This window comes from Plectropomus leopardus, chromosome 17 (assembly GCF_008729295.1).
Source record: "Plectropomus leopardus isolate mb chromosome 17, YSFRI_Pleo_2.0, whole genome shotgun sequence".
NCBI classification, from domain to species: domain Eukaryota; kingdom Metazoa; phylum Chordata; class Actinopteri; order Perciformes; family Serranidae; genus Plectropomus; species Plectropomus leopardus.
In genome coordinates, this window is record NC_056479.1 from 1,220,919 (window position 1) to 1,247,979 (window position 27,061).

The 27,061-nt window shown below is 41.2% G+C and overlaps 1 protein-coding gene across 1 annotated transcript in view; it reads right to left on the reverse strand.

The window, feature by feature from the left end:
• Positions 1-4,116: 4,116 nt before the first annotated feature.
• The window catches only part of trpm4a (transient receptor potential cation channel, subfamily M, member 4a), a 58,528-nt gene continuing 35,583 nt past the window's right edge, over positions 4,117-27,061 (reverse strand). Inside the window, exons 12-28 of the mRNA XM_042504388.1 lie at positions 26,899-27,000; positions 26,270-26,398; positions 24,127-24,256; positions 21,212-21,357; positions 20,928-21,040; positions 17,013-17,120; positions 16,872-16,918; positions 13,814-14,046; positions 13,374-13,489; positions 12,508-12,640; positions 11,582-11,756; positions 9,697-9,862; positions 9,408-9,589; positions 8,342-8,474; positions 7,805-7,877; positions 6,612-6,705; positions 4,117-5,842 (exon numbers count right to left, since the gene is read on the reverse strand). Coding sequence (XP_042360322.1) covers positions 5,817-5,842; positions 6,612-6,705; positions 7,805-7,877; positions 8,342-8,474; positions 9,408-9,589; positions 9,697-9,862; positions 11,582-11,756; positions 12,508-12,640; positions 13,374-13,489; positions 13,814-14,046; positions 16,872-16,918; positions 17,013-17,120; positions 20,928-21,040; positions 21,212-21,357; positions 24,127-24,256; positions 26,270-26,398; positions 26,899-27,000 — 2,106 coding nt within the window. The 3' untranslated portion in view covers positions 4,117-5,816. The remainder of the gene's footprint in view (positions 5,843-6,611; positions 6,706-7,804; positions 7,878-8,341; positions 8,475-9,407; positions 9,590-9,696; positions 9,863-11,581; positions 11,757-12,507; positions 12,641-13,373; positions 13,490-13,813; positions 14,047-16,871; positions 16,919-17,012; positions 17,121-20,927; positions 21,041-21,211; positions 21,358-24,126; positions 24,257-26,269; positions 26,399-26,898; positions 27,001-27,061) is intronic.

Here is a 27,061-nt window from a genome sequence, read left to right on the forward strand (position 1 = left end):
GTGAAAAGCAGTCCTGGTTGAATGATCCATAATTTTTGTACATACTGTAGCCAATACAGATACACTGTTAGTACTGAAACTTATCACAGCTCTGATTTTCATTTAAAGACAGCCAGGAAACTAGGACTGAGAGAAAGGCTTATGAGTTGTTCTAGATTCTCATTTAGTCCGGAAGTCAAATAACACAAGGATACCAAACGATTGTACAGCCAACAAATCCCAACCTGGTGCAATTGACTTAGAGGAGACTTAACCTTGTATTAACTTATTAGAACTTACGGCACCACCACTACTGGTCACTATTTAAAGTTGTAGCTAGGACATAATCATTGGTACAATAGCACAGGTTTGAGAATAAGTTCATTATGAAGTTTCTGATGCTGATAGACTAGTGGCAGTTAGAAACAGCTGAGTTGGAAAGAGCAAAGGACAGAATGAGAGAGGAGATCAGATCGAGATGAAGACTGCAAAGTGGCTGAAAGTGGAGATGAGCTCAGACATGCCAAAGACATTTCTTCTCTCTTACTTTGGACCACTGACTTTGCCTGCATTGACCCACTTGACCCATTTAGTTTACTCTAACTACAGTTTTAATTCCTCCTCCGTATAGTCTTCAAAAAACTCAGTTTGGGATAACAGCTGATGCATATCTGACCCTTTTCCTGTCTGCTTTAGGTCAAGGCAGATTTTGACACCTGAGCAGAGACCCTAACTCAGGACCTCATTTAACTCCAACATGTCTGGGTAAAAAGAATAAGAATAGATGTAATTCAAGGTGTTGAACAGGGTGTTGTGAGGTGAAAGAGATGGCAGCATGTGCATTGCATTGGCCCATTCATCAACCAGATCTGACATTCCCTAGCAGGACTCCCTTGCCTCCCTAAATCTGATCCAGTGCCACATCCAACCCCAGCTCTGTCCATGTAAGGACTGTCTAAAGTAGGAAATCACTTTCCACGATACAGTTACCTAAGGGGACTGGTGTGTGTGCGTGTGTGTGTGTGTGTGTGTGTGTGTGTGTGTGTGTTTCCATGAGGGAGTTAGAAGTAACTTGTATATTAAGGCTTAATTGTAGTGCTTGCTGAAAACGCCAACTCACTTTTTCTACTGATACTTTTGAATACTTGTAATGTGTCTGCACTGGTACATACTGCCTCCAGGAAATAGCTATATCCTCTGACTCTATGCTGGACTCATGTCCAACGTGTCAAAGTCTCTCCGCTTTTGCCTACTCATCTCTTACATTACCAAACTGGCTGCCAGCAGTATAAATGGAAGTGTGTATACAACCTTGAACAGTGTTAAAAACTCTCTCAGTGTTGTGTGACGAAGTCTAAGCAGTTTGAATCATGTTGTCCCCAGATTACTGCAGCTGCATGTGCTGAGACCATTTAGTGCTACATTTCTGGTCAACTGAAGTAAACCTGACTTGACCCGACTGCTGCTGATGCCAGCTCTCATAAAGACTGACTACCTTTGATACTCGTGTCAAACTGCAGTATCCCGAAGAGCTTAGGCTCACCCAAGCAGCAGCCTCCGAGGCTGAAAAATTAAGCCAGAGCAGAAGTGTCAAAAACTGCAGTTCCTGTAATGGCCACTTAAGACTGGCTTCAAGAGCAATTCTATCCCCAAAGACCCCCATGTTAAATGCCCAACAGAAATTAACATGTTTACAGTCTGATACAGTAAATAGTTTTTGTCTCTATAGCTAATTTCAATTTTCATGACAACTGTATGCAGGATGAGGTTTTATATAACTCACCTATTTACACTTTATTAACGCTCAAAGTTAGACATATTTAAGGATGGCAGGCTTTAACTGACAGGCTGGCTGTGAGTCGTTCCTGCAGTCTATAGTGGCTTATACACAGAGATCACCCTGTAGGGCCACAACAAAGTCCCCTCTTTGTACCATCCATGTAGTTTTTACACAGAACAAGACGGCGGCAGCATCAGTCCTCTCCAGTGTGTAATTATACACAGCATTGTGGCATCACAACATCACAGCATCGTGCATGACGGCCCGGGCATGACATTAAACAGACGATTGTCTGCCTCTAGCATATTTATGTTGGAAGCACTTTCAAATCACAGTGTAATTTTGTCAATCACAGTCATTTTTCCTTCTCTGTTATATGACAGCTGATCTCGTCCTCTGCCTGGAGGGAAAGGAGCTCCTGAATCTCATTGTTTACCCAGTTTGCGAATTAGCTGCTATGCAAACAGCTGTTTTTTAAATTTCCCCCCTAGTGAGATGCACACATAAACACATCTTCAAAACATCACACCCTTGCTACCCATTGTCATGTCTTCCTGGCTTGACGTTTTACTCAGAGCTCATTATGTTCTGTTACTACCTCTCTAGACCACTCCTTCCCACCCTCCTGCTATTGGAGGTTATACAGAATGGGGAGGTGGCATAAAGGCGTGATATTCCCGCCTTGAACAGGCAGTGTAAATGTTGCTTATGAGTCAGATCCATACCTCAGTTCTCTATATTAGTATGGGTTGTTATTGTTACTTTTTATTTTGTAATTTGTTTCTCTCTTATTTAATTCAACTTAACTAAATTTTGTCGGGCCTTAGTTCAGCAATATTTTTGGGCTCTTATAGTTATGTTGCCTCTGCAAGAAACCCTTCTTGTGTCTACTTTGGCTTGATTGTTAAATCTGTATGTGTAATCTGTTTTTAAAGGTGCTATATGAATAAAGATGTTATTATTATTATTATTATTATTATTATTATTATTACAACACACCACAGATAAATCACAGTTTTTTATGTTATGTAAAAATAATTAAAATATGATATATCTACACAATTAGTACAGTGACAAAAGTCAAACGCTTCTTGATGTCATGTCATCAGCTTTATGTAGCCGGCAGCAGCATGTATTCAGGGGTGGTAGTAACATTTTACATTTACTCAGCTACATGTACAGCCTACTCTAGTACACTGTGATAAAAATATATGTCCTCCTACTCTGCTCCACTGGGCTGGTGCTACACACCTCTTTTACTGATACATTTAGCTATTAATTATTTTTATATTTAGCTGAGCTCACACACATGAAAGCGTTTGTCCGACAGGAAGAGACAAGATAGCCTACCAGCCAATCATAACACTGCAGATGGAATGGAGGCGTGGCCCCTAAAACATTTGGTGATTCTGCTTTTAGCCATAACATACCAAAACACTGGAACAGCCTGCCAGAGAATCTGAGAGGAGCTAAAAATATTGATACTTTTATACATAAACTAAAAGCCTATTAATAATAAAATTAATAATAACTTCACTTTTCTAGAAACCCAAGGATGCTTTTGTTTTAGTCTGGCTTTTATGTAATCACAATTTTATAATTTATACTTCTTTTTTTTTTCAATTAAGATATTTTTTTTTAAGAATGATGTTTGCGTTTTGTCTATTTTGCTCTTGTTTTTCTCTTTGTTCAATCAAACTGTAAAGCACTTATTTTTTATTTGTTTTAAAGGTTCTTTATAAATAAAATTGATTGACTGTTTTTGGGCTTGCTTTCATCACTTAAAGTCTATGACATACCATCAGTTCATTGTGCCTTTTTAGCTGTCTGATATCCAATTCTTTCTCCTAGAAATTAAGTTTGTATATTTTGATATTACATTCATAATTGCATGAAGATAACCAAGATACCACTGCCTGGATTATGTTCAGAGATGACATTTCTGTGAGTTTATGTACAGTGCTTGTTGGCCAGCTGGTGGAAATACAGTAAGTGCAGGACTGTGACATCGAAATCCCGTGATCACGTCACAGACTCCTGTCTTTGGTTAAGGCAACGAAAGCACTTTGGTTAAGGTAATGGTGTGAACAATATTTATCCATCATGTTAATTATGCAGCACAAAGTTTCCCTCCAAAACATATTAATTGCCTATTATTTGCTTAAATTATTGAAGTCAACAGGCTTATATATGGGACAGACTTTTAATTCCTTTCACACAAAACTGTTGCTCAGCTAAGATGGAAATACAATCAAATCATTCATTTAACCTGTTAAGATCTGGGCAAATTGGCTTTATTCATTTATTTATGTATTTATTTATTTTCAGAAACACGGAAAGTAGATAAGGAGCAACAAAAGAAAAAATGACCCAGACACTGGCAAGAAATCTGTCAAAAGTACAAGAAAATTACCTGAAAATTTGCAGACATTTCTCTGTGACCCCTTCCACATTATATTCATTTGATCCATTGGTAACATAAAACTACAAAAGTGCAGCTTTGAAAAGCTTGTGACGATGCAACACCATTTCATCTCATAAATGATGAGAAACATCTTACTTAATCAGTGGTGCAGAAAAATTAACAAGGCACTCTGTGGCCACATCTGGAGTTCAAAGCTCAGACCTTTAAGGCTCTTTAAACAAAATTTAGAAATGACAGACTTTGGCAATTCCAGGTGGTCGGATAATAAAAACACTTGATAGCAGAGAGCAATGCCTGCAGACACAACTTTAAAACAAAACATATACTTTTATCTCAGCATGTTATTTCACCAAATAAAATAATCCCTAAACACTATACATCAGCAAAGTCAAACATATGACATGATCAGCAGAATAGCAAACATGCTATTCTTTGACACAATGGCCCTGAGTAACTCTATGTGTGTGTGTGTGTGTGTATGTGTGTGTGTGTGTGTGTGTGTGTGTGTCTATGTGTATTTTGTATTATGAAGAAGTCTTGGTATTGAAAATAAAACATGGTCAGTGTTTTTTTTCATTTTTCTTTGGTTTCATCTTTCCGTCACCATTTGGTGTGCAGGGGAGGAGTGTGAAGGAAGGGGCAAAAACAGAATTATTTGAAAATAATCTGCATATTAAGGAGAGAACATTTCTCTTCTGGAGCCACAGGCTGCTCTAAGTCGGGAATCACTGCATATCTCTCATGCAGTAATGTCTTGTATGAGTTCACCTGGAACTCCCAAACAGCAACTATATTAAGTATCTTTAGCCATAGGCTTCCTGCAGTCAAAGAACTTAGGCCACATTTAGACGAAAGTGGCCCTACTAAAAAGGGAAAAGTCTTTTTTTAAAAATCAGCATTCATATGATAACATTGTAGAAAGGATCCTTGTGCACACGGATCCACAAAAACAACCAAAAACGCTGTAGTATGCATGCCAGGCCAGCTGCCAGTTTACACAGAAGGGGTGGTGTTTTCAAAACATTACACTCTGGGACCCAGTTTCAACCAGCGTTTTCTGGCCCTGAAAATACCATTGTCGCATGCATGAAAGGCCAAACTGCAACAATATGGTAATGTTTCAAAAGCAAGATGTTAGTGCATGTTCCAGTGGACCTCTGCCAGAGCAGCATAACCTCAGTTTTAAGTTAACTTTAACCTGCCTGGTACTATATCAAAAATCAACAAAACAGAGTTGAGAGTTACAGGTAAATTCAAAGAAGACATTACCATATGTGGTGATGGCCGGCTGGGAGCATGCTAAGGATCAGGATGAATGAAGTTCTCTTCATAGGCTGCAGATAATATGTTAATTATACTGTTCTCGGCCCTCTCCTCAGTTCTCCATGCGGAAAGGGTGACAGAAAGTTAAAACTGAGAAAAAGAAGCTTGAAAGAAAAAACACTGGAAAACAGTTACATGCGAAACATGAAAAAAAAATGTATATAAAACAAAGTAAAAAAGTTTTTATTGCCTGTTTTCTTTTTCATTGGAACTGTTTGCAATACCAATGTCTTCTTTTCAATTTCTTTTTTTCAATGCCACAACTCATTGTCACTGTTGTGGCTCCATATGTTCCTGGAGTGCAGGGGGTCAGCTCGGAGACAATGGAGTCAGATCTATAATAAAAGAAATAAATATTTACTAATCCTAAATAAGATCCTGAACCAAGACAAAAGACTGATTCTCTACAGCATCATAGAACACAAAAACAAAACAGGCAGGTCCACATGCTACAGACACAGCACCTCTGGAAGACTTAATACATGTTCATCACATCTTTAGGGCTGTGGCTCAGAGGTTGAGCGGATTGTCCTGTAATTGGAAGGCAGCAGTTTGATCCCCAGCTCCTCCAGGCAACATGTTAAAGTATCCTTGTGCAAGATTTTGAACCCTAAATTGTGTGAGTGTGAGTGTGTGTAAATGATTACTGAGTAGCAGGTGGCACCTTGTACGGTTGCCTCGGCCACCAGTGTGTGAATGTGTGTCTGAATGGGTGAATGTGACAATGTAGTGTGAAAGCGCTTTGAGTGGTCAAAAGAAAAGTGCAGTACAAGACAGTCCATTTGCCATCTCGAATAATTGCTCAATTGCGTCATAACATCATCATAAAAATTTTCACTGAACTACTGAATATAAAAATATAAACTGTTTTTTTGTATTGGATTATGATAAAGTGTCACAGCTGGTGGAAGGTTTCCTCGGGGGCTAAGGTAGATTTATTGATCTTTTTTTAAACAAAGTTTAAAAAATGAAAAGGGTTTCTTGGTAAGTTTAGGTAAGAAATTATGTTTTGTGTAAAATGAATAGATTTCTGTCAGAAAGGGCTCTCTGGGAGAAAGTCTCATAGGAAAACTTCTTCCATGTGTTGAGGTGTGTGGTGACTACCTCTGAGGACAGGCGGGGGATGGCTGGCCTTTATCAGATCACTCTGGGACATAGCGTCCGTCATCCAGGAGAGGGCACTGCAGCAGTACTCCAGCTGACAAAGACACACACACACACACACACACACACACACACACACACACACACAGAGAGAGAGAGAGCTTGGTGAGTGCTGAGCAGGCAGAGTGGACAGCTGCAGCTGCAGGGACACCACACACACCATGCGCACACACTCTATATACCCATATCAGTCCACCCGCACATGCAGATTAAACATACTGAGACAACGCTACTCAAAGTAAATGACAGCCACTAGGAACAAAATACTGCAATATATCATTTTTTACCCTCAATTGTTGACACTGTCTCCATGCTTTCTTCTATTTCTGCTAACATCACGCAAACATCACAAAAATGTCCCCTCTTGTAATTTTCGACTTTGGAGGGCCGTTCATGGGCCGCTCATAACTTGTAAATACGAACAAAACAATATTTCAGAGGCATGTGAAGGTATATGGATGTCAAGTCAATGTCAATGGTAAATGTAGTCATCAGGGGCAGAGAAAGTGGAGTTTTCCTACTCACGTAGCAGTGCAAACAGTGCCTACACACACTTGGATGCATTGTGCCCGAGCTTCTCACACCTATAACCATTACTAGCTGTCTACCTTAAAGCTATTACTTTGCTAGCCAAAACATAGCCTCATGTAATAAAAATACTCATTCAATAGTCATCTGACACACTGTCACTCCCAACTGGTCAAATACAGCAGCTTGGTCAATGGCCATTTGCTTCAAACTATGATGGTAGGTAGCCCTCTGATGACTTACTGTTTGTTTCATGCTATGTGTCCTTTCAAAATTAACCTCTGTAGGTTTCTGCCACTACTTTAGGTTTAGGCATCAAAACTTAAATTTAGAATGGTTTAAGTTAAAGTAAGTATGCAAGTAAGTTAACAAGTATCTCACGTGAAGTTAACTACGTTATGTAATTAAAAATAAACTCAATGTTGACTGTTGGTATCACGTAATCATGCACAGTGATCCCCAGGCTGAAAGTCTTGCCTATGTTTGACCCTCTAGCACCTCTTTGTCCTACTCTTAACATGACTTTGGTTCTAGGCTGCAATATAACTATTGACCTGTACAAATTAGGCTCACTCAGTCTTTCATTTGCATAAGGTATTACTGACCTCCGTCTCGAGCAACCTCAACCTTCGGTCATGGTCACGTATCTCTGCCATCTGCTTCAGGACACTGTCCACCCTGCGCACACAAACACACACACAAACTCAAAAGTGCGCTTTTTCTTGCAGCTCTCCGCCAGGTGCATGCATTTCAGCTGCAACACAGTTGCTGGAACTGATCACAGCCTGGAGTTAATCTGCAAATGATCTCATTCAGAATGAGACTTTTCTATGGATGTCAATTTGCGCTACAAAAAGGGCAAAACCAGCCCCCTGTTCAGTTGGACTGGGTGGCTTGAAATCACAAATATCCCCAAGTGTGAAAGGGGGGGAGAAAAGGGATGACATGCAGCAAAGGGCCGCAGGCTAGAGTTGGACTTGCAGCTGCTGCAGCGAGAAAACATAGCCTCTGTATGTATATGGGGTACCCACTCTAAAAGGTGAGCTGGTGGGTGCCCTGAATGGTCAGTTTGACATTGAGAAGGAAAGGGCTCTTACATATTTACATCTTTTAAACTCACAACAAAAGCAGAGAAAACTTACTTGACAGACGTAGATTTAAGTCGTGCTGTGTCTGTACCCCGCTGACGCTTATTCTGAGCTGAGAGGAGGTTTTCTTTCTGGATTGCCTCCCATGTGTTGAGGTGGCTGGCCTTCCTGCCCCGCAACTCAAGAACTGAGGACAAAGAAGATCAGTAAAGAGACTAGGACGGCAAGAGTAGAAAGTGCACATTGGGGCTGTCCCGAATACCAGTTTTAGCTTAAAAAAACAAAGCTTCCTGAGAAATATCTGTGATTAATTAAAGCTTCAGTGGCGGGCTGGGGTAATGAGAGACAAGGACATAAGTCTGATTTTTGTGAAACACCAGTTTTCAGTCAATTAACATATAAAAACACTTGACAATCAGCCATTTTGTTAGCATGCAGGTTGCAGTAGCACTCCAAAAAATAAATCTTTGCATGCTGGCTTAGCTGTTATTAGTCTACAGTGTTCAGGTGACTGGCCAAGCATGTTGTAAGTTTGTAACATGCCAGTTTGCGTTGGTATATCTGGCACTCGACTTTTTAGGAGTCAGCTTTGCAAATTTTGAAACTTTGCCAGATGTTGATGCAGTTGTTTCTGTGAACGTTGGTAATTGCAAACACAGATAGTGGTATTTCTTGCAATAAGTGTGGACATTGGAATTACCTATTTCACATTTTAAACCACTTCCTGTGTCCACTATGTGGTGCTGGAGAACACATTTATTGTACATTATGTTGTTGTCTATCAGTTGTAGACTACACCATGTAAATTTAATATAACACATAAAAGAAAACTGTCTGATGAGGCCTACTTCTTATTGCTCTTAAGTGACACAATAACTATAGCACCTGACAGGCACGTTAACGTCTTCAGACCTTGACTCACCTTAACATGAAATTTGAGGCAGATTTGATGAACACACCAGTTACAACAACAATTTTCAGGTGACTAGCCAAGCTCGTCTGACCACGTGTCTCTGCTTTGGACCTTTTCACCTTTGTTTTTATTTCTTTTGTTCTGATCCCTCTCTGCTAAATGTTTGTTTCTATCTCCTAACTCCCTGTTTTATTTGCTACTTCTCACCAAAGTGTTTGCTTTTGACTGAGGGAATTTGGCGGATGTATCTCTTGACAAAAAGGTGGATGTGTGAGATGATGATGAAGGGTGGTGCCAGGCAGGGCCGTGAGTGGTACTCCACAATCAGGTTGTAACGCTGAAACTTCCAGTAGGTGTCACTGCGCTCTTGTACTTTGGAGAAGGTGTAGCTGTGGACAGGAAATTAAAATCTCATTATACAGAGAGCTAAATTGCTTTGATTGATGTGTTTAATCTGTATAACAGCATAGGGACTGAAACAAAACAGTCAAAGTACCTGAACATAGCAATGAGTAGGTTGACCAATACTATATTGGTGAACAGCAGGTAGATGACGAGGAGGATAACAACCAGCCAGTTAGCGTAGGTGCTCAGACACGGCTCCTCTCCTGCTTCAATTCGTGTGGCGTTGTTTGTACAGTTTATCTTGTCCAATTTATCAGCTGGATGGAGATCAATGAAGAGGTCCAAATCAACATGCGAGAATGTATGCTGCACATTTACATGCACTTTAATAAGTAACACTCAGTTTAACTATGAATGGCAGTAACAGCCAACATATTCTCATACTAACTTGTCACATGGTGCCAACTCTGTCAGTGACATTCTGCTTCTACTTATAATGTTTTAGGTACTCTTTTGCATCAGCTGTTTATGCTCCGGGATGCCGTTATTGTAATGTCAACAAATGCACATGGTGGGATGAAGCAGCACGGTCCTCATGTTTACACAACAGAACATGGCAACCAGTGTGACTGTCACGATGGTTAGGATTAGGCAACAAAGTCAGGGATGGTTAGGTTTAGGCAAAAGAGGCACATGATAAAGTGTAGGAAAAAAACCCACACATCCACACAGGAAGCATACACCTGTCTTCCGAACAAAAGTCAGTTGTTTGTAGGAACCATCCACCTCCTGACCCACACGCCCTATAAGCGCACTTGCACACCCTATGTTACGTTGTTACATAGGTTGTTACGTCGTCCAGCGTTTCATGCACATGTAACCATCTGTCTGGCCACGTTCTGATGCTATGTGCACCCCGGTGCCGTCCAGCTGGTCACTGCCATATAATTAGTTCTGTCCGAGCATATTTTCATCTGATGCCATCCAGCATTGCAGTGACAGAACGGACATACTTGATGAGTTTGGAATGAGAGTGTTATAGCAACTAAAGGCCTTTACACTGAGTTGCCAGTTTTTTAGACCTAATTAAGTCTTGTGTGATCCAAAGCATTAGCCGTGCAATAAATCCTGCTAAAAAACACACATCCATTGGTCATGGGTTCGAAACTGATCTTTGACTACTGATGTGACTCATGCCATGTAATACAAATCATGTGATGCCATGAAGCCCAAAATGATTTTTCCCATTTACTTGCATGGTGAACGAGACGTCACAGCCGCAGCATAATGATGTATTTCACTATCAGGATATGAGCCATTCAGTCCAGTTACATTTGGAAAGTCTACAACAGCCCAAAGATTAAATCACATAATCCCCATTCAAGTAAGCGGAGTGTGAAACTAGAATAGCCGCTTGGCCGGCTGAAGTCTCTTTAAGTGTTCTTGCTCTATGGGCCCAATGATGAGGAAGCACCGCTGTTCATCTGGGTAATTTTATATGCAGCAGTGTAATGTTTTTGGCATGATGTGCCAATAAGCAACTTTCATAAGAATAAACAGGGTCCCCTATCCAACGTGGTATCCAGGTCTCTTTATACATCCATGGCAGCTACTGACTGTGCGCACAGCAGCATGAGCAATGGGATGTCGATTGCAGTTCTTTTAACGGCCCTAGAGAGAGGTGTTACTAATAACAAGGATTTTGTTAAAGTTACATGCAGAAACTTTAATAATCTGGCAACTAAATCAGTTTCTGTGGAAATGTTGCAAATTGTGCAAAGTGTGCAAAGTGTTCAGGCTTATCTTAAAAAAGGCTCAGAAATCTTTCTGATCATGCTCAACTTTTAAGAGAAATAGGTATTTTTGATTCTGTAAAACTGAGATGAATGAAATGAAATGAAAGCTTTAAGTTTCAGACGTTTAAATTTTGAATCGACAAACAAATTGTAAAAAAAAATCTTTTTCAAACATAGATGACCCTGAGTGAACCAAAAATCAGAGAAAGGGACAGGTGAAATAAAACCTGAGCAACTCACCATCCATTTCGTTAATGGGTATTTGGCCAAAAATGTGCAGGTATGGTCTGTAGAACACTCGGCGGAATATCCAATCCGGGCGGGGATCATATGAGTAGAGGAGTGCCTGATTGGCCACTCCATAAGCCATAAGCCAGACAGCCAGAAAAAAAAGGAAGAAGAAAACGTCCTTCATCTGAGGGAAGCAAAGAGAGATCAGAGATGGATGATGATGTAAGATTGACCTTGGTGTGAGGTCATGATAAGGACTCATTTCAGTCATATTTGCTTTGTTCTAGTCCAACAACAGTGATCTATTTGAATGACATTTTATAATGACTGTGAAGAAATTTAGGTCAATGTCTGTTAATGTTTGTATGGCAAAGCTATTTGTTCCTGATGAACAAATATTGCAAAAAGGATGACATAAGGGACTTGACCTTGACCTGGAACATACTACAGGTAGTGCTGCCGGATGGTATGACCAGCACCTCAGCAAAAAAATCTCTTCATAGGTTTTAGCACATGCAGTTAGCACCATATAGCACCACTGACCCACTTAAACCATCTCTTCTCAGATGCTGATATAATTTTCTAAACAAGTAACATGGATGCGGAACAAAAAGTGTACAGTCAGAGCAGTTATACAAGCCAAGCTATCCATGACAGACATGCTTTTGGAGTGCTCTGAGCACAATAAACTGGTAGGAGGCCCCAGGGAATACCCAAAACATGCTGAAGAGATTATATAGGTATCTCATCTGTCCAGGTATTGCATGGGGATCCCTCAGGGAGAGCTGGAAAAAGTTGCTGGGGAGAGGGGTTCTAGAGTACTTTGCTCAGCCTGCTGCCCCCATGACCCAGCCTCGCAGATGAAATGGATGAATGGATGGATGGATGGATGGATAAATGGATTGCATTTTCATTCATTTGTGTGTTGCACATACCATTTTGCCAACAATGATGATCTTGGGCCCAAGTTGTTTGTGGATGGCAAAGATATGGATCAGGCGTAGTGTAAAGACCATAAAATCTATGGCCATCAAGGCTCGGCCAAACTCATAAGACCCGGCACCCATTCTGAAAAACCAAACAGTAAAGTCACTTACCAGTAATATGTCTCGCAATATGATCACCTACATTATGAACATTTACAACTAGATAATAAAGAACAAATAACTGGTAAAAATAAAACACAAGAAAAAAGACTTGACAATGACTGATTCTGTCTGCACAAATACATAAAAGATTGGCAACAGTTCCTTCTGGCCCCAGAATTCCATTTGCAGCCTGTGGCACTGTAGTCAGTCAGTATGTTTACATGCACAGTTTAGTAGAGCTACGGTTAGAGCTCGGTTAGGTCATTTAATTGGACTACTGTCCTTATCCCAGTATACAAGCACCAGGGAGAGAAACCATTTATGGACGGAAGTGTGTCCAACTCTGTCACGGCAGGAGGAGATATGCCTTCTTTCAGTTGGTTGCTATAAGACCTTTTTCAGGTTTTTTTACAACTTTCTTCTACAAATCTATGCTGTTGGACTTCTGGATCAAAGCCCAGTGTGGGGCACTATGAAGCATCGGCAAAACACCAAGGCAGGTTCATGTTTGTATACATGAAAGAGTAAATTGACCCCAAATTGGATTATCTAGGTGTGTTAGCCTGACTTCAAGAAATTATATTTAGTACAATTTGAGTCAGACTAAAATGTTTACTTATATTTTGAAGTCAAGTTTTAGTTGGACAAACACAATAAATTTGACTTCTTCAAACATCATCTAAATGTACTAAGTGTAAATCAAGAAGAGTCACCTGCAGCACAGAGCCAAAGTAAAGAGAGTGATGGCTGTGAGGTCACACTTGTTCCACACATCCTGTATGTAATTCTTCATCCTCTGAAGGACAAATGTGCCGCCCACAAAGAACGTCTGTCAACCAGAGAGAGAACAGTGAGAGGGGAGTGATTGTATGTGGATGGATGTGATTATCATGCAGTGTTCACTGTGAGTCTCTGTCAGTGGGAGAAACATGTATTATAGATGATGTAGTAAACAGTTAAAAATAGCGCTGCATTAAAAGTTTTAACAGAGTGTGTTGCCACAGGTTCATGACATACAATCCAGTCTGAGTAGCAGATCCATTAGTTTTAAGGCTTATCTGGCACCAACACATTGCAGAGCTGTGCTAAACTATTGTAAACAGTAAATCTATGTGCCAATATGTGTTTGCATGCTAGTGTCTTAATAACCAACCTGTCTAATTTCTTCACACACTAAGGTGAAAACCCAGAAGTAAAGCACAAACTCCAGTGTGGCAGGGCCGTCAGGAGGTGGGGGCATGAAGTCCACCAACAGGACATAGGCAAACAGGCAGAGGAACAGGAAGTACATCAGCACATTGCCAAGGAATGAGGTGACAGGGGCAAACCAGAACTGTCTCCACCTTGATACAATAAATGGTCTCTTGGAGTTGGATGGCATAGGGTCTGAGGTACAGAGAAGTTAAAGAGTGAAAACAGGAATGATTTAAAGATGGCAAAAAATAGTCCTATTTTTTTTAGCATACACTTAGTGGCCAACTTTCAAGGTACACATGCTTTAAGAAGAAAACACAAACATGGCAAAGCAAATCATGGTGCAGACATCATAAACCATGACATGACACAGCCCGAGCTACTTTAACTATATATTGCTCTTGGTGATAAATTTAGCATCATGGAAAAGCTAGAAAGAACTGTCCTCTTGCAATTGTTTGTGCACTAGTGTCAATATTAAACAAAAAATAAGGTCATCATTTTACCTATCCATCTTTCATCTGCCACTTATCTGGGTCTTGGTGGCAGCAGGCTAATTAAGGTTAGATGTGCCCTGAAAACCTCTAGAGGGTGGCTTCCTAATCGGTTCCTAAACCATAGCGACTGGTTTCTTTCAATGCAAAGGATCACTGGCTCTACTTTGAGAAACGTCCCCATGTCCAGGCTCCTAAACCTGTTTATTAGAATGACCCTCATTAGATTGACCCTCATCGGTGGTTGACTGTTTTGCCACAGTTTCAGCATGTTGAATTGGTGGCAGCGGTGGTACCCATCAGTGAATAAAATCACTCTTATTGGCAGTATAGCTCAGCACACCAAAAGAGAACAGAAGTAAGGAAGAGCTAAAGTCAAGAGGGAGCAAGGTCGAAATTAACTTTTTACATAATGTAAGATTGTTTTTCTTTGGTCATTGAGCTCTTTAGCAGGAATATTTCCTTGTGGTTTATGTTACTGTTCACTGGCGCACAGTAAATATGCTTTGTTCTTTCAACATTAGATTGTTCTGTTAATGTGCTAACAGGCTAACTAGCATCAAGTTGGTCTTTTAGTTTCCCTTTTTGAATAGCGATTACAGACAACCGCCATCTGCTGCTATGGAGGGGTATTGCCCTTCATTCTACAATTCTACAATTCTACAATTTCATTTAGCAGATGCTTTTATCCAAAGCGACGTACAACACAAGCAAGAATTTAGACTTAAGGAAAAAACCCTTAGTAAGTGCAAACGTTCATGCAGGTGCAGAACATGTGTGCTTGTTGGCCATCGGTTTGGTGTGTTTATGTGCACCTTTCTGGCTGAGACACCGTCAAAGGCCGTGGCTGAGGATGTAGGTTGTCCACTAGTTGCAAGGTTGGAAGTTCAATCCCCAGCTATCCAGCCAACATGATGAAGTATCTTTGGGCCTGATGCTGAACACCTAATTTCTTCCTATGGCTGTGCCATCAGTGTGTGAGTGTGTATCAATGTTAAACTGAGTAGCAGTTGACATTGTGTGTGGTAGCCTCAGCCACCAGAGTATTAATTTGTGTGTGAATACGACTCATAGTGTGAAAGCACTTTGAGTCGTCAAAACCACTAGAAAAAGCACTATACAAGTTCAAGTCCATTTGCCGTTCACCATGAGGTGACGCAGCAGGGAGCTTTTGTCATTGCTAGTTCTCTGGTGTTGGTTTGGTGTATCTGGGCCTTTACCCTTTCTCATGAACATCACCCTGAGATACTTCAAATTCTTCAGGGGTAGCAACTTGCTCCCAACCTGAAGGGGATAATCCGCTGTTTGAGTACCATTGTGTAAGACTGGATGAAGCTACACAGCATCCCATTGCCCACTGGATGTTTGGTATGTTGAAGCCAGCAAAACTCGATCTGCAAAAAGATGAAATCCAATCCTGATGTCACCAAATCAGACACTCTCACTCAGTGGTGCCATGAAATTCTGTCCATAAAAAAATACAAACAAAATAGGTGACAAGGCACAACCCAGGTGACTACTTAGCTTCTTGCAGAGGATAGGGACACAGCTCAAATTCTGGTTATACAAGGGCTGGATGTCGCAAAGTAAAAAGAAAAATGGAAAAGCCCATGAAAACTAGATAGAGGAATCACCCCTCCAGTATCCATTCAAAGGGTAAAGAGCTGGTTTTCCATTCCACCCTGGCCCATGACATAGATGGACTCTGCATTGCCCCTCTAATGGAATATGCAATCATCTGGACTTCTGATTAAATGCTGTTCAGTTATGTCACTGCAGCAGCAGAAAAAATATACTGATATACACATACTACATTCTACTACTGACAGCAAAGAACAAGATGAACTCCCTTGAGCAAGTATAGCCAATAATATTAATAATGACCGTGTAACTAGTCACAATCACATTACATTCTAAATGTCATGTCTATAGGTCCCCAGCAATACACCTGTTGAGTGTGAAGTAGATCGGATGAACAGTTCTCAAGATGTGCAAAGGACACACAAACATACACACACACACACACACACACACACATACACACACACAGCACAGTCTGCTTTATAGTAAAATGAGGCCTTCTTCCAGTGTCACCTTCAGGACAAGCATTACCTTTACTTGTGTTTGAGCAAGTGTGAGGGGATCCTTCAATATATAAGACTCTTGAATAGCAAAAACAAAAAATATTGTATTGTTCGCTAAAGGATATGGCAGGCACTGCGTTTTTCTGTCCTGACCCCATTAACAAGTATTATTTTAGTATTTCATTGTACTGTGAACATAGCAAAGGTGTTTTAACCCCTTTAAGCTCATCAGACAAGACAGACAAAGTGAAAAGAACCAAATCCCTAAATTTGTGCAGGCACATCAAATTGGCATGGAGCGACTCCAGAGATTAAAAATGCAGTCACTCAGCTATATCATAACAAATGATTGTTGATTGTACTGAAGGTAAAGGGGAGGTGCCAATGAAAGTGACCACTAAGTGCAAATACCAATAGCAGAATAGTGATCCAAACTCACCTTTGGGGTTTTCTTTTAGAGCCCTGAACTCCTCAGCTTCTTCTTCACTGCGATTCCCCCGAAAAAGAAACTTTTGTTACAAATGAGGGGGGAAATTGTCACACAACTAAAAATAATTTATGTTTGACTGTTTGCATTTACTTCTGTATAATGTCAGCAAGGGAGAAGACGGTGGCATCATTCCAATCCAGACTTTCAGTGTCTCTGCCATGGTGGATCTCCAAAGACTTAACTTCTTCCTCTTGTTCTCTGTAACATGAACACATAACCTGCCATGTGTTATTTTCTTGTCAAACCTTTGGAAAAATATTTAAATTTGAATTTAATAGAGATCTAAATTTGCCTCTAATGACACATAAACATACCCATTTTAATGACATGTGTCATGTGTGATATATAAGTATTTTGACCTCAGACTTGGAGCTACTGACTCTCATCTAAACTTCACATATGGCTGCAGACAGCCCAAGTGCATGCTGGGGGTCATGGTCGGACAAAGCAAACAGAACAGCATCATCTACAAAGAGCAGAGATGCAATTCTGAGTTACCCAAAACTGACACTTTCATCCCTCAAGCTTTGCCATTTGATCCTGTCCATTAACTCATTGAGTGCCAGCCCTTCTTTCAAGACCCAAAGAATATTTTGTACAAAGATTCTGAAAACACAGAATAGCTCAAATGAAAGAAGAAACTCTCTTTTTTGTCATGGAAAAAATGTTTGTTTGCACCTTGTTCCATTCTTGATTTATCTGACAATGAATAGAGGCTAGTTTCATCAAAAAGACCACTTTTCTTCTAGAAAGCTAAGAAAAATGCATTTTTGTGAATGGGAGTCTGTCAAGCAAAATAGTGATTTGAATATCATAATTTTGCCTTCAATGGCATAAAAGACATCTGAAAATTGTATTACAAATGTTATTTTATTGTAAAAGAAGTAAGCAAAGTAAAGCACAAAGCAACAAACCATGGCCCCAGTTCAGAGAGAGAAAACCCACAAAATAGAATCGGAGTCCTATTCCATAATTCCTACCTGCAGTATTTGGGCGACCGGGCCTGCTTTTAACACTCTAATTTTTTCAAAGTAAACGCTTTGGACCCCGCGAGACATTCAGTCGAAAGCATGGGGGGCATTTTATGCCGATATTGATTTGATGCAGCTTTGTTGCTGTAGTTTCGAATCACTTTTGTAAAGATCACTCTGCTCTGTGATCCCAGCTACTCCACTTAATGCTTTGACCTACCGCCTTTTGTACTACAACAACAAATCCCAGCAGCCCCAAAATTACACACAGGGAGCGTGAGAGTGCCCCCTTGTGCCAGCCGCTGAAAACACACTTTGACATATATATGCGTCAATGGCACTCAAGTGTTGGCTTTTGAATGATGTATATATATGTCACTGGCACTCAATGAGTTAATATCACAAACATGATCAGTCACAAGGGACTATGACTTTGGTTATGCAAGGACCGGGTAGCACATAGCATTGAACTCTGTGCTCGATATTCCCAGATTACCCCCCATAGGACTCCCAGGGCACACGATTGACAGACCTTTATAAGTCCACAACACATATGGAGACTGAATGGCGAAATTCCCATGACCCCTCCAGCAGGCCTGCAATTGTAAAAAAAAAAAATCCACTGCTCCATGGCCAGGACAGAATTGCTACTCCTGAATGTGAGGTTGAAAAATCAGACGGAGATTTCCAGCACCCCGGAGTACTTTCCCATTTAGGCTTGAAGCACGTCATGTCCCCTTTTTTAAAAATGGGAACCACCACCCTGGTTTGACAATGTCCATGACCTTGACGTGACATGAAAATGTGTCAGCCAAGACAGCCAAACAATGTCATCTCAGAAAGATTCTTATCCACCCCTGGCACCTTGCCACCAGTGAGCTTTTAAATACCTCAATAACCTCTGGCAAAGAAAGTGAGGCTTCCCCAATCTCCAAACTCTCCTTCGTCCACATACCCATAGGTTTTTAGATTGTCACCACTACAGGCACTCATGACCCTCCAACCACAGCTGCCTCCACAATGGACGCTTTGCAAATGGCCTTACAGATTCCATGTCCCCAACTTCCCCAGGAGTGCACAGAGAAAGTCTTCCTGAGGTGGGAGTAGAAGACCTCGTGGACAAGGGCCTCAACCAAACGTTCCCAAGTCACCCTCACTACATGTTTGTGGTTACCAGGTCTGTCCAGCAGCCTCCCCGGCCATTCGATCCAGCTGACCTCCAGGTGGTGCATTCCCTCTTTACCAGAATTTCCAGGACATACAGCTTCAGATCTGATTATATGACCTGAACAATGATTTTTGGCCCAAGGTGTTCTGGTATCATGTTCATTTATGAACCATTTCTGGGGTAGAGGTCCTTATTTAGCGAACCAGGAATTTCCAGCAGGCTCTCGTTTCCTCTGTTGTGAAAGGAGAAGTCTGGCTCTTATGCTACAAGCAGGCAGTAGCAGTAAGAGAGCCTTCCGGGAAGAGAAAAGAAGAGAGGAGAAAAAAAATGGGGCTGTGTTTTCTTTAAGGCATGATTTCACACATAGATGTCGGAAACAGAGGATTTTGTGAGACTGAGTTTATTCAGGCAAAGACAAAAAAGGGTTTCCATTAGACAATAAAAGTGCATTTTCCATCACACAAATGCACAAGTGTATCTGCGGAGTTTGATTGGTCCTAACAGCAGGATGAGAAAAGTTGTTGTCTGGATGTCAAATGATGCAGTCCTTTCTGTCCTGTGTTCAAGTATTGCAGATCAGGAAAAAACAGTGACTTTATCATGTCCTTCACAGAGCATCTAGCTTAGCTTTATTGCTCCTTGTTGCTTGTAAAGTTAGCTTAGCTGGCAAATACACAGAAAGAAAAGGAATTTTCACAAGAACAGTCCATTTTAAGGTATACTAATGAATAAGTTCATCTGTGGCGCTCCAGTGGTCCCAACAAACACAACAAAAGCTCACAGGTACTCAATGCAATCCATCTTTCCTCTACTCTTCACTTCCACTGTGCATTGTGCAGTGGCCTACACTGGTGACATATTACAATGATCCTGATAAAAAAAAAGAAAGAAAAAAAACTGGTGGAAACAGGGTACCAAAGTTCCAAAAATCATTAATGGCTCAGGAACCACAGCTATTTTGTGTTGTGATTTTCACCAACAAATTCATATCTCTCCTCCCTGAACTACCACCTTATTGTGGTGGAGGGGTTTGCATGTTCCAATGATCCTAGGAGCTCAGTTGTCAGGGGCTTTATGCCCCTGGTAGGGTATCCCATGGCAAACAGGTGCTACGGGTGGGGCCAGAGAAAGCTTAGCTCACCAGACCCCTTATGATGAAAGACACAAATGGTCCAAAGGATTGGGTCACTGCTTTTTGCAGATGATGTGGTCCTGTTGGCTTCATCAGGCTGTGACCTTCAGCTCTCACTGGATCATTTCGCAGCCGAGTGTGAAGCAGCCGGGATGAGAATCAGCACCTCAAAATCCGAGGCCATGGTTCTCAGCCGGAAAAGGGTGGAGTGCCCTCTCCAGATTGGGGAGGAGATCCTGTCCCAAGTGGAGGAGTTTAAGTACTTCATGGTCTTGTTCACGAGTGAGGGAAGGATGGAGAGGGAGATCGACAGGTGGGCTCTGCACCAATCTGTCGTGGTGAAGAGGGAGCTGAGCCGAAAGGCAAAGCTCTCGATTTACCGGTCGATCTTCGTCCCTACCCTCACCTATGATCACGAGCTTTGGGTATTGACCGAAAGAACAAGATCTGGCCTGGGAACGTCTCAGGACCCCCGGGAAGAGCTGGACGAATTTCCGGAGGAGAGGGAAGTCTGGATTTCCCTGCTTAGGCTGCTGCCCCGCGACCCGACTCGGGATAAGCAGTAGACAATTGATGGATGGATGGATGGATGGATGGAAATTCATATTGTCTTTTTTTTTTGAAGACAGAAGAAGAAAAAAGCCCTGAAGCCAGGATGGAATCACATAGCAAACAAACACATAAAACTTAAGCAATAATCCCACAGCATAACATAATATGAAGACAACACTGACCTGAAGCTGATAAGGTCTGTGTAGATGAGTGGGGGCAAGAAGAAGGTAAGAACCAGTTTCCAGACTTCAGTACTTCTCTTCATGTCACCCCACCAGATCTGAGACAGCAGAGACTGCAGCAAGGAGCAACATGTCACCACAAAACTTACAACCTGACTTTTCAATTAATGATAACATTCATTTACACAATCTGCATCAACATCAACCATCATTTTACGGTCTAAAGTCTGGCACTTTCAGCAGTCTGTTAAAGTCTACTGTTGGCAGGAGCACAGCATCTCTACCTGAACACCATCGTGGCTGAAGAACAGGCGGGAGTCAGCTACAGTGGCCATCTGCAGGCATGTAGCTCCGCCCCACACTGGAGACTTCCTGATAAGGAGAGTGAAGGAGCGACTTTCGCTGTTCTGGTAACACTCACCAAAAACATCTGAACACACACACAACACACAGAATGATTTTTGTTTAGTTTTTGTTGTTTACACCAAGCCTGGCTACAGTGGACATTGTGTACTGTTATGAGCTTGAGTCCTTTAGACACATGGTTACCATGAACTTAAGTTACTGGTGACTTTCCTCCTGGGTGTGTGTGTATGTCTGGGTCTGTGTGTGAGTGTATGTGACTACTTTTAAGATTTTGTCTTCATTTATGTGTGGTTTATGTCCTTACAATTGGCCAATAAAAATAATATTAAAAATCAATATTAGGGGGGAACACATAGAAAAGGACACAGCCTGGCACATACTGTACGTGCACTTCGCAAAATGTCAATGCTGCATCCCTTTTGGGAGGAAAGAAAACTGAAGCACCTATAGATATGATTGCAATTTGACGTGTGTTTGGGTTATGATTTTGGCCATTTTTGCACCTTTTTTTGTAAAATAAATTTTTCTTAATAACTGTTTGATAACCTTGATGGAACCTGAGCATTCATGTTACAGCCCCAGCTAACCCCCTCTCCTCATGCTCACCCTTCTTGTAGCTCTGTTTTATTCTAACTAGAATGTGCAGTTCCTTGCCTTGGATTGGCTCCTCTTTGTTAAGTGTGTGCTTTCCTCAAGATGAAGACTGAGATTGGAGCAGCATTCCATCTGACTCCTCCAATCAGAGACCATAAGACTCTACAAATGCCTGGTCAGCCTGATATCCATGGTGGCGGCTGGATACCCTCCGCCCACCAGAATGCCTCTCATCACTGTGTGCCATGACATTGTTACTCAAGATGTTATTTAGTATATTTAGATTTGATTCAACCTGTATTAAGTCTGAAGTACTAGAATAACCTTTTGTGGGACTGGGCTACGGAAATTAGTTTTAAAAAACTGATTGCACACATGCAGCATAACTTTTTACACTATGCCTGCTGTTTGTTGGTTGTTTTTTCGTTTCCAACAAGCCATTTAGGACAGCTTGTTGAGTTGAACAGCACTCATAAGTGCTTTTCCTTTATAGTTTGCCTCACATTTTGTTTGTCATGGCAATCCTTATTTTCTGTGTTAATAGATAACTTAATTTTACCGTCAACATCAGGTTTTATGTTGCTTCCCTTGAGTATTTCCCCTCTCAAGTGGATCAGTGACCAAACACAGTGGCCAGATATTGATTATCCAGACATCTAAACAGTTAAGTTTTGTCTATAAATAACCAACTCACTGATAGCCATTTGATCTGTGTATAAAACTATAGTTGCAAGCATCACAGAGCGAGTTGAAGCAAATTGCAATCTTGACTTGATACGACATTCACGAGCACTTGAAAACATACCATGTGCATGAATTGCTTCCATGTTAGAGATTTAGTCATTCATTCATTTTTCATAGATAGTAGTGTGTGTAGTTTTAGTGCAGGGGATAACAACTACATAGTGCAAAAAAAGCACGGCATTTCTAACATAGTGCATATCATAATGTTTCTTTACACATATGGAGGGAGGTCAGGTTTGACCTCTGAGGACCATGAAAAGTCAAATCCAAGATGGCCACCAATCCCTCGTGTATTCTGTTGTTCATGTTTTGTTTTTTAAACCAAACAGTGCAAAAAAACCCCAAAAAAGGTACCAATTGCAACTACACTGGGGATGCCTGTTCTTTTGGTAAGACTTTTGAGATCACTGTAATTAAAGAAAATTCATTAAGGTCAAAGTCAAGGTGAAATTATGTTAAAAGCATAAGTTTGAATATTCTTTTTCTGATACATTTATTTGATTTTGGACACAGGATTAAACAAATGCAACAAAGAGACACTGTGCAAAGCCTAGTTTATTTTAATACTATATTAACTGTGATGATGATGATGATGATGATGATGATAAATAGACTACATTTGTATAGGGCCTTTCTAGTTTCCCAACCATTCAAAGTGCCTTTACACTACATGCCACATTCACCTATTCACAGACATATATACACTGAGCTTATCCACTGTTCTATTTCATTTAAACACACTTGGTAGTGTGGTTTTATTACGGTTTAAGTCAGTAGCAACCTAGAGAATTGAGACTGAATTAATTAATTGGCAATATTTTCCCTTATGTATAAGTGGTACCTCGAAGTGAATTTAATGCAAGCTATTTAAAATAGTATAAATGCTAATTGTTTTTGATAGCTGAAGTTAAGTGCAATCACTCTACATCACCCTAATCACACATTTGTGCATTTACGCTACATAAAATTGAGTCCACGCCATAAACTGTACATGATAAACTGTACCTAAACATCTTAATCGCCCCCTGGTGTCTGGCTACAGTACAGGTCATACAGCCTGCCCTTCCATGTAAGTGAAAGGGACAAGGGCCAAAGTAAGAACTCAAAGATGGTTTCTGTCACTGAAGGTAGTTCTTATCACCCTGTTTGTGCAAGTAATCGTTTTGATGGTAAGTTTGTTTTTAATGAGTCATTCGATTCTACAGAAAGGGGATTTTCTGCCATGATTAACAGCTGTGTCAGCCAGTCCCTGAACTCACATTCAATGGGGCTTTTCGTAATTGGCAGAATAAGTGTTTTAATAGGAACCTAATCACCGCTACTGCAAAGACTTGGCTCTGAATGACGTCACCAGCGCAAGATGGCAGCAGTCGTATCCAAGATATTTTGGCCTCTCTTAAGCATAGCGGGGGTAAGAGGGGACGCAAAGTCCATCTTTATATAGAGTCTATGATCAACACATGCAAGGAACAGAGCAGCTTGTGGTCTGACTCACCATGTGCCAGGTCTTCAAACTTCTGTGCCAGTTCCTTCATGGCCAGCTTGCTCTCAGTCTCACTCTCAAGCTTAGAGAGCTCTCTCAGCATCTTACAGCCCCCCAGAGCACTCAGCACCGACTCCCCAGCCTAATAAGGAAACACACAGACATTGGTACCAATAAACTGCTGTTTAAGCAATAAGGACTTTTTTGTTCATTCACGCGCTTTTCATTCTTCATTTATTGATAGTTCTAGCTGTGTTCATGCATATGGCATACATTTTGTCAAATTATGTATTTTTGTTTAATCTGTGAATTTCCAGCTCAGCTCCTACAATAAGTCTAAAATACACTGTGAAAACAAAATTTTTACATTCAGACTGTTAAGGTCGGGTTAAGGTTCTATTGAATTCCACTCAAACTGAAAATTTTGATCCCACAGCCATCAAAGCATAAAAACACACATTGTATTCTTACTGGGTGTAATTCTGGGCTTTTGACTTGGAATTTGTCATTTTGACTATTTTCTACCTGATGATGTCATTTTTACAATATTTGACATGTGGATAAAAGACATGCTATTTCCACAAGGTGCACTGTCACAATCAATGTTGCTGCTTATTGTGATGGTTTTGGTTCTTGGGTTTTTGGGTGGCTTATATTTTTGGGTGGAATTTTTGGGACTGTGTTGTTTGTGTGCTGTGGCGGATCTCCCTTTTGTGGCTGTGTTGCGGGGGCTGGGCATGGCTTCCGGGTGCTGGAGCTCACGGCACACTTCCTTACCTGCGTCTCATCAGCAATCAACCCCGGCATATATTCTCCACCTTTACTCAACTCCAGCGCCACATTGTTTCCGCCTAACACGTGGTTAGATCAGCCGCTTCACTTTTGTGATTTTTATTGCAATTAGTGTTAGTCTATTGGTAACAAAGAACTTCTTGTGCTTACTGCTTTTTGTGTGTATTTTTCCAGTGCCTTCTCCCGTGAGCTCCAGCACCTCACGGCCTAGCCTCTCGCCTCAGTGTTCCGCCACTCGCTTCCCCCCACCACTCTGGACTCCACCACTCTCCAGCCTCACCAGCCTTGCCACCCGCTTGGCTTCTACCCCACCAACTACCATTATCCACACATGGACCCAGCAACCCCAGACGCTATTAGGGATGCCCTCTCCAGCCAAGGAGCCCTCATCGGTTGACATGATGACATGCTTCGTGGAATTATAGACTCTCTTCAAAACCTCAACACCCATGTCTCCCATATCACCGCTCAGCTCACGCAGTTAACCCACCAAGTCTCCATTCCCTGTGCTCCCAATCCCGTGAGTAACCCACCTGTTTCAGTTTCACCGTCTCCCCTCCCCTACCCTCCTAGAAAACCCTTTGTTCCACCACCTGAACATTATGCTGGGGATTTAGGTTCGTGTGGCCGGATTTTGCTCCAATGTTCGCTTGTTTTCGACCAACAACCATCTAGTCATCCCTCTGATAAATCCAAAATTGCATATGTAATGAATTTACTACGGTGTAAAGCTACTCAGTGGGCAGTCACATTGTGGGGGAGGGGTTCCCTGGTATTGTTATCTTTTGCAGATTTCTCTACCAAGCTCTACCGAGGTTTTTGATCGTTACGTTCAAGGTCAGGTGGTTGCTTATTTGCCCTTCGTCAGGGCTCCAACTCCGCAGCCCAGTTTTTCATTGATTTCCGCATTTTGGCTGCTGAAAGCAGGTGGGATGAACCAGCTCTCATTGGGGTTATTTGTCAGGGGCTTATCGGAAGAACTAAAAGATGAGCTGGCTTCTCGGGATGAACCAAAAAATGAACTTAATCAAAGTAGAAAATAATTTTAATATGTAATATTTTTGAAAGCTTGAGCTTGAAAAGCACAATTTGTGCCAGAGCGATACAAGTGTGTGTAATATTAAAGCGAGCCCTAAAGGTTAGGAAACTGTATTTGATGGCAACTTTTAAAAAATGGTACTTTTGTGACCTAAGTGAAGTTTAGTCTTGTGTGCTGCTGCTGATGCTCATCATTCTGTTTCTCACAGCAAGTTTAAACTGTGTACTAATGTCGACAGTGTCATTTGAAATCAGCCAATGTATAAACCTTTCAACTCTAAAATCAAATGTCTTGAGCTTGGAGAATATTACAGTCAAATCTCACCATCTCCCAGAAGTACACAGCCATTTCAGTGCGGCTCTGCAGGACAGCCCAGATGAAGAGGGCTGCCCAGGGTGAGAGGCAGCGCTGGTCCCGGTACATACACTCCCCCAGCAGCATCTTATTCACTTGCTGAGGGTCAGACAGACATGACAAGAGTTACCATTGAAGGAGTCAGATCTGAACAAATTTAATTATTGCATTATCTATATTTAATTATGCCAGCAGCTTCCTCTGATGTTCTCAGTCATCCCTGTCTCTCTTCTGGTATGTGAAGTATGACTTCATCAACAGCAAGATAGTTAACAATAAAACTACTAAATACGTTTAATAAATAATAAATGTACTAAATAGTAGACTTTTGATAGTTTAACATAAAAGACCACTCCACCAATAAAATCGAGCAGCAGAACCTGAGATATCCACTGCATCCATTATTTGTCCTTCTCTAAACCTGTTGCTAAATCATACTGCTGTGTTTTAATAGCAGCTAATGGAGCTTGTAGCCTCACACAGAGATGAGGAACAGGTGACAGGTATACTCACTACTTTCTAAGTTCAAAAACCCAGATTTTCTTTATTTTGTAACTCCAAAAGCCACAGAGGGAGCCTGGAGTTCCCCACTCACTGACCTTGAGAGCCTTCCTGGTGTTGGTGCTGGGGTCCAGGCCCAGGGGTCCATAGTAAAAAGGCTGACAGACATCACCTAACAGGTCCCACAGCAGACGGGACACCTGCAGCATCACCACACACGTCACTAAAACTACATATAATGACATTTGGTGTAAAACAGTC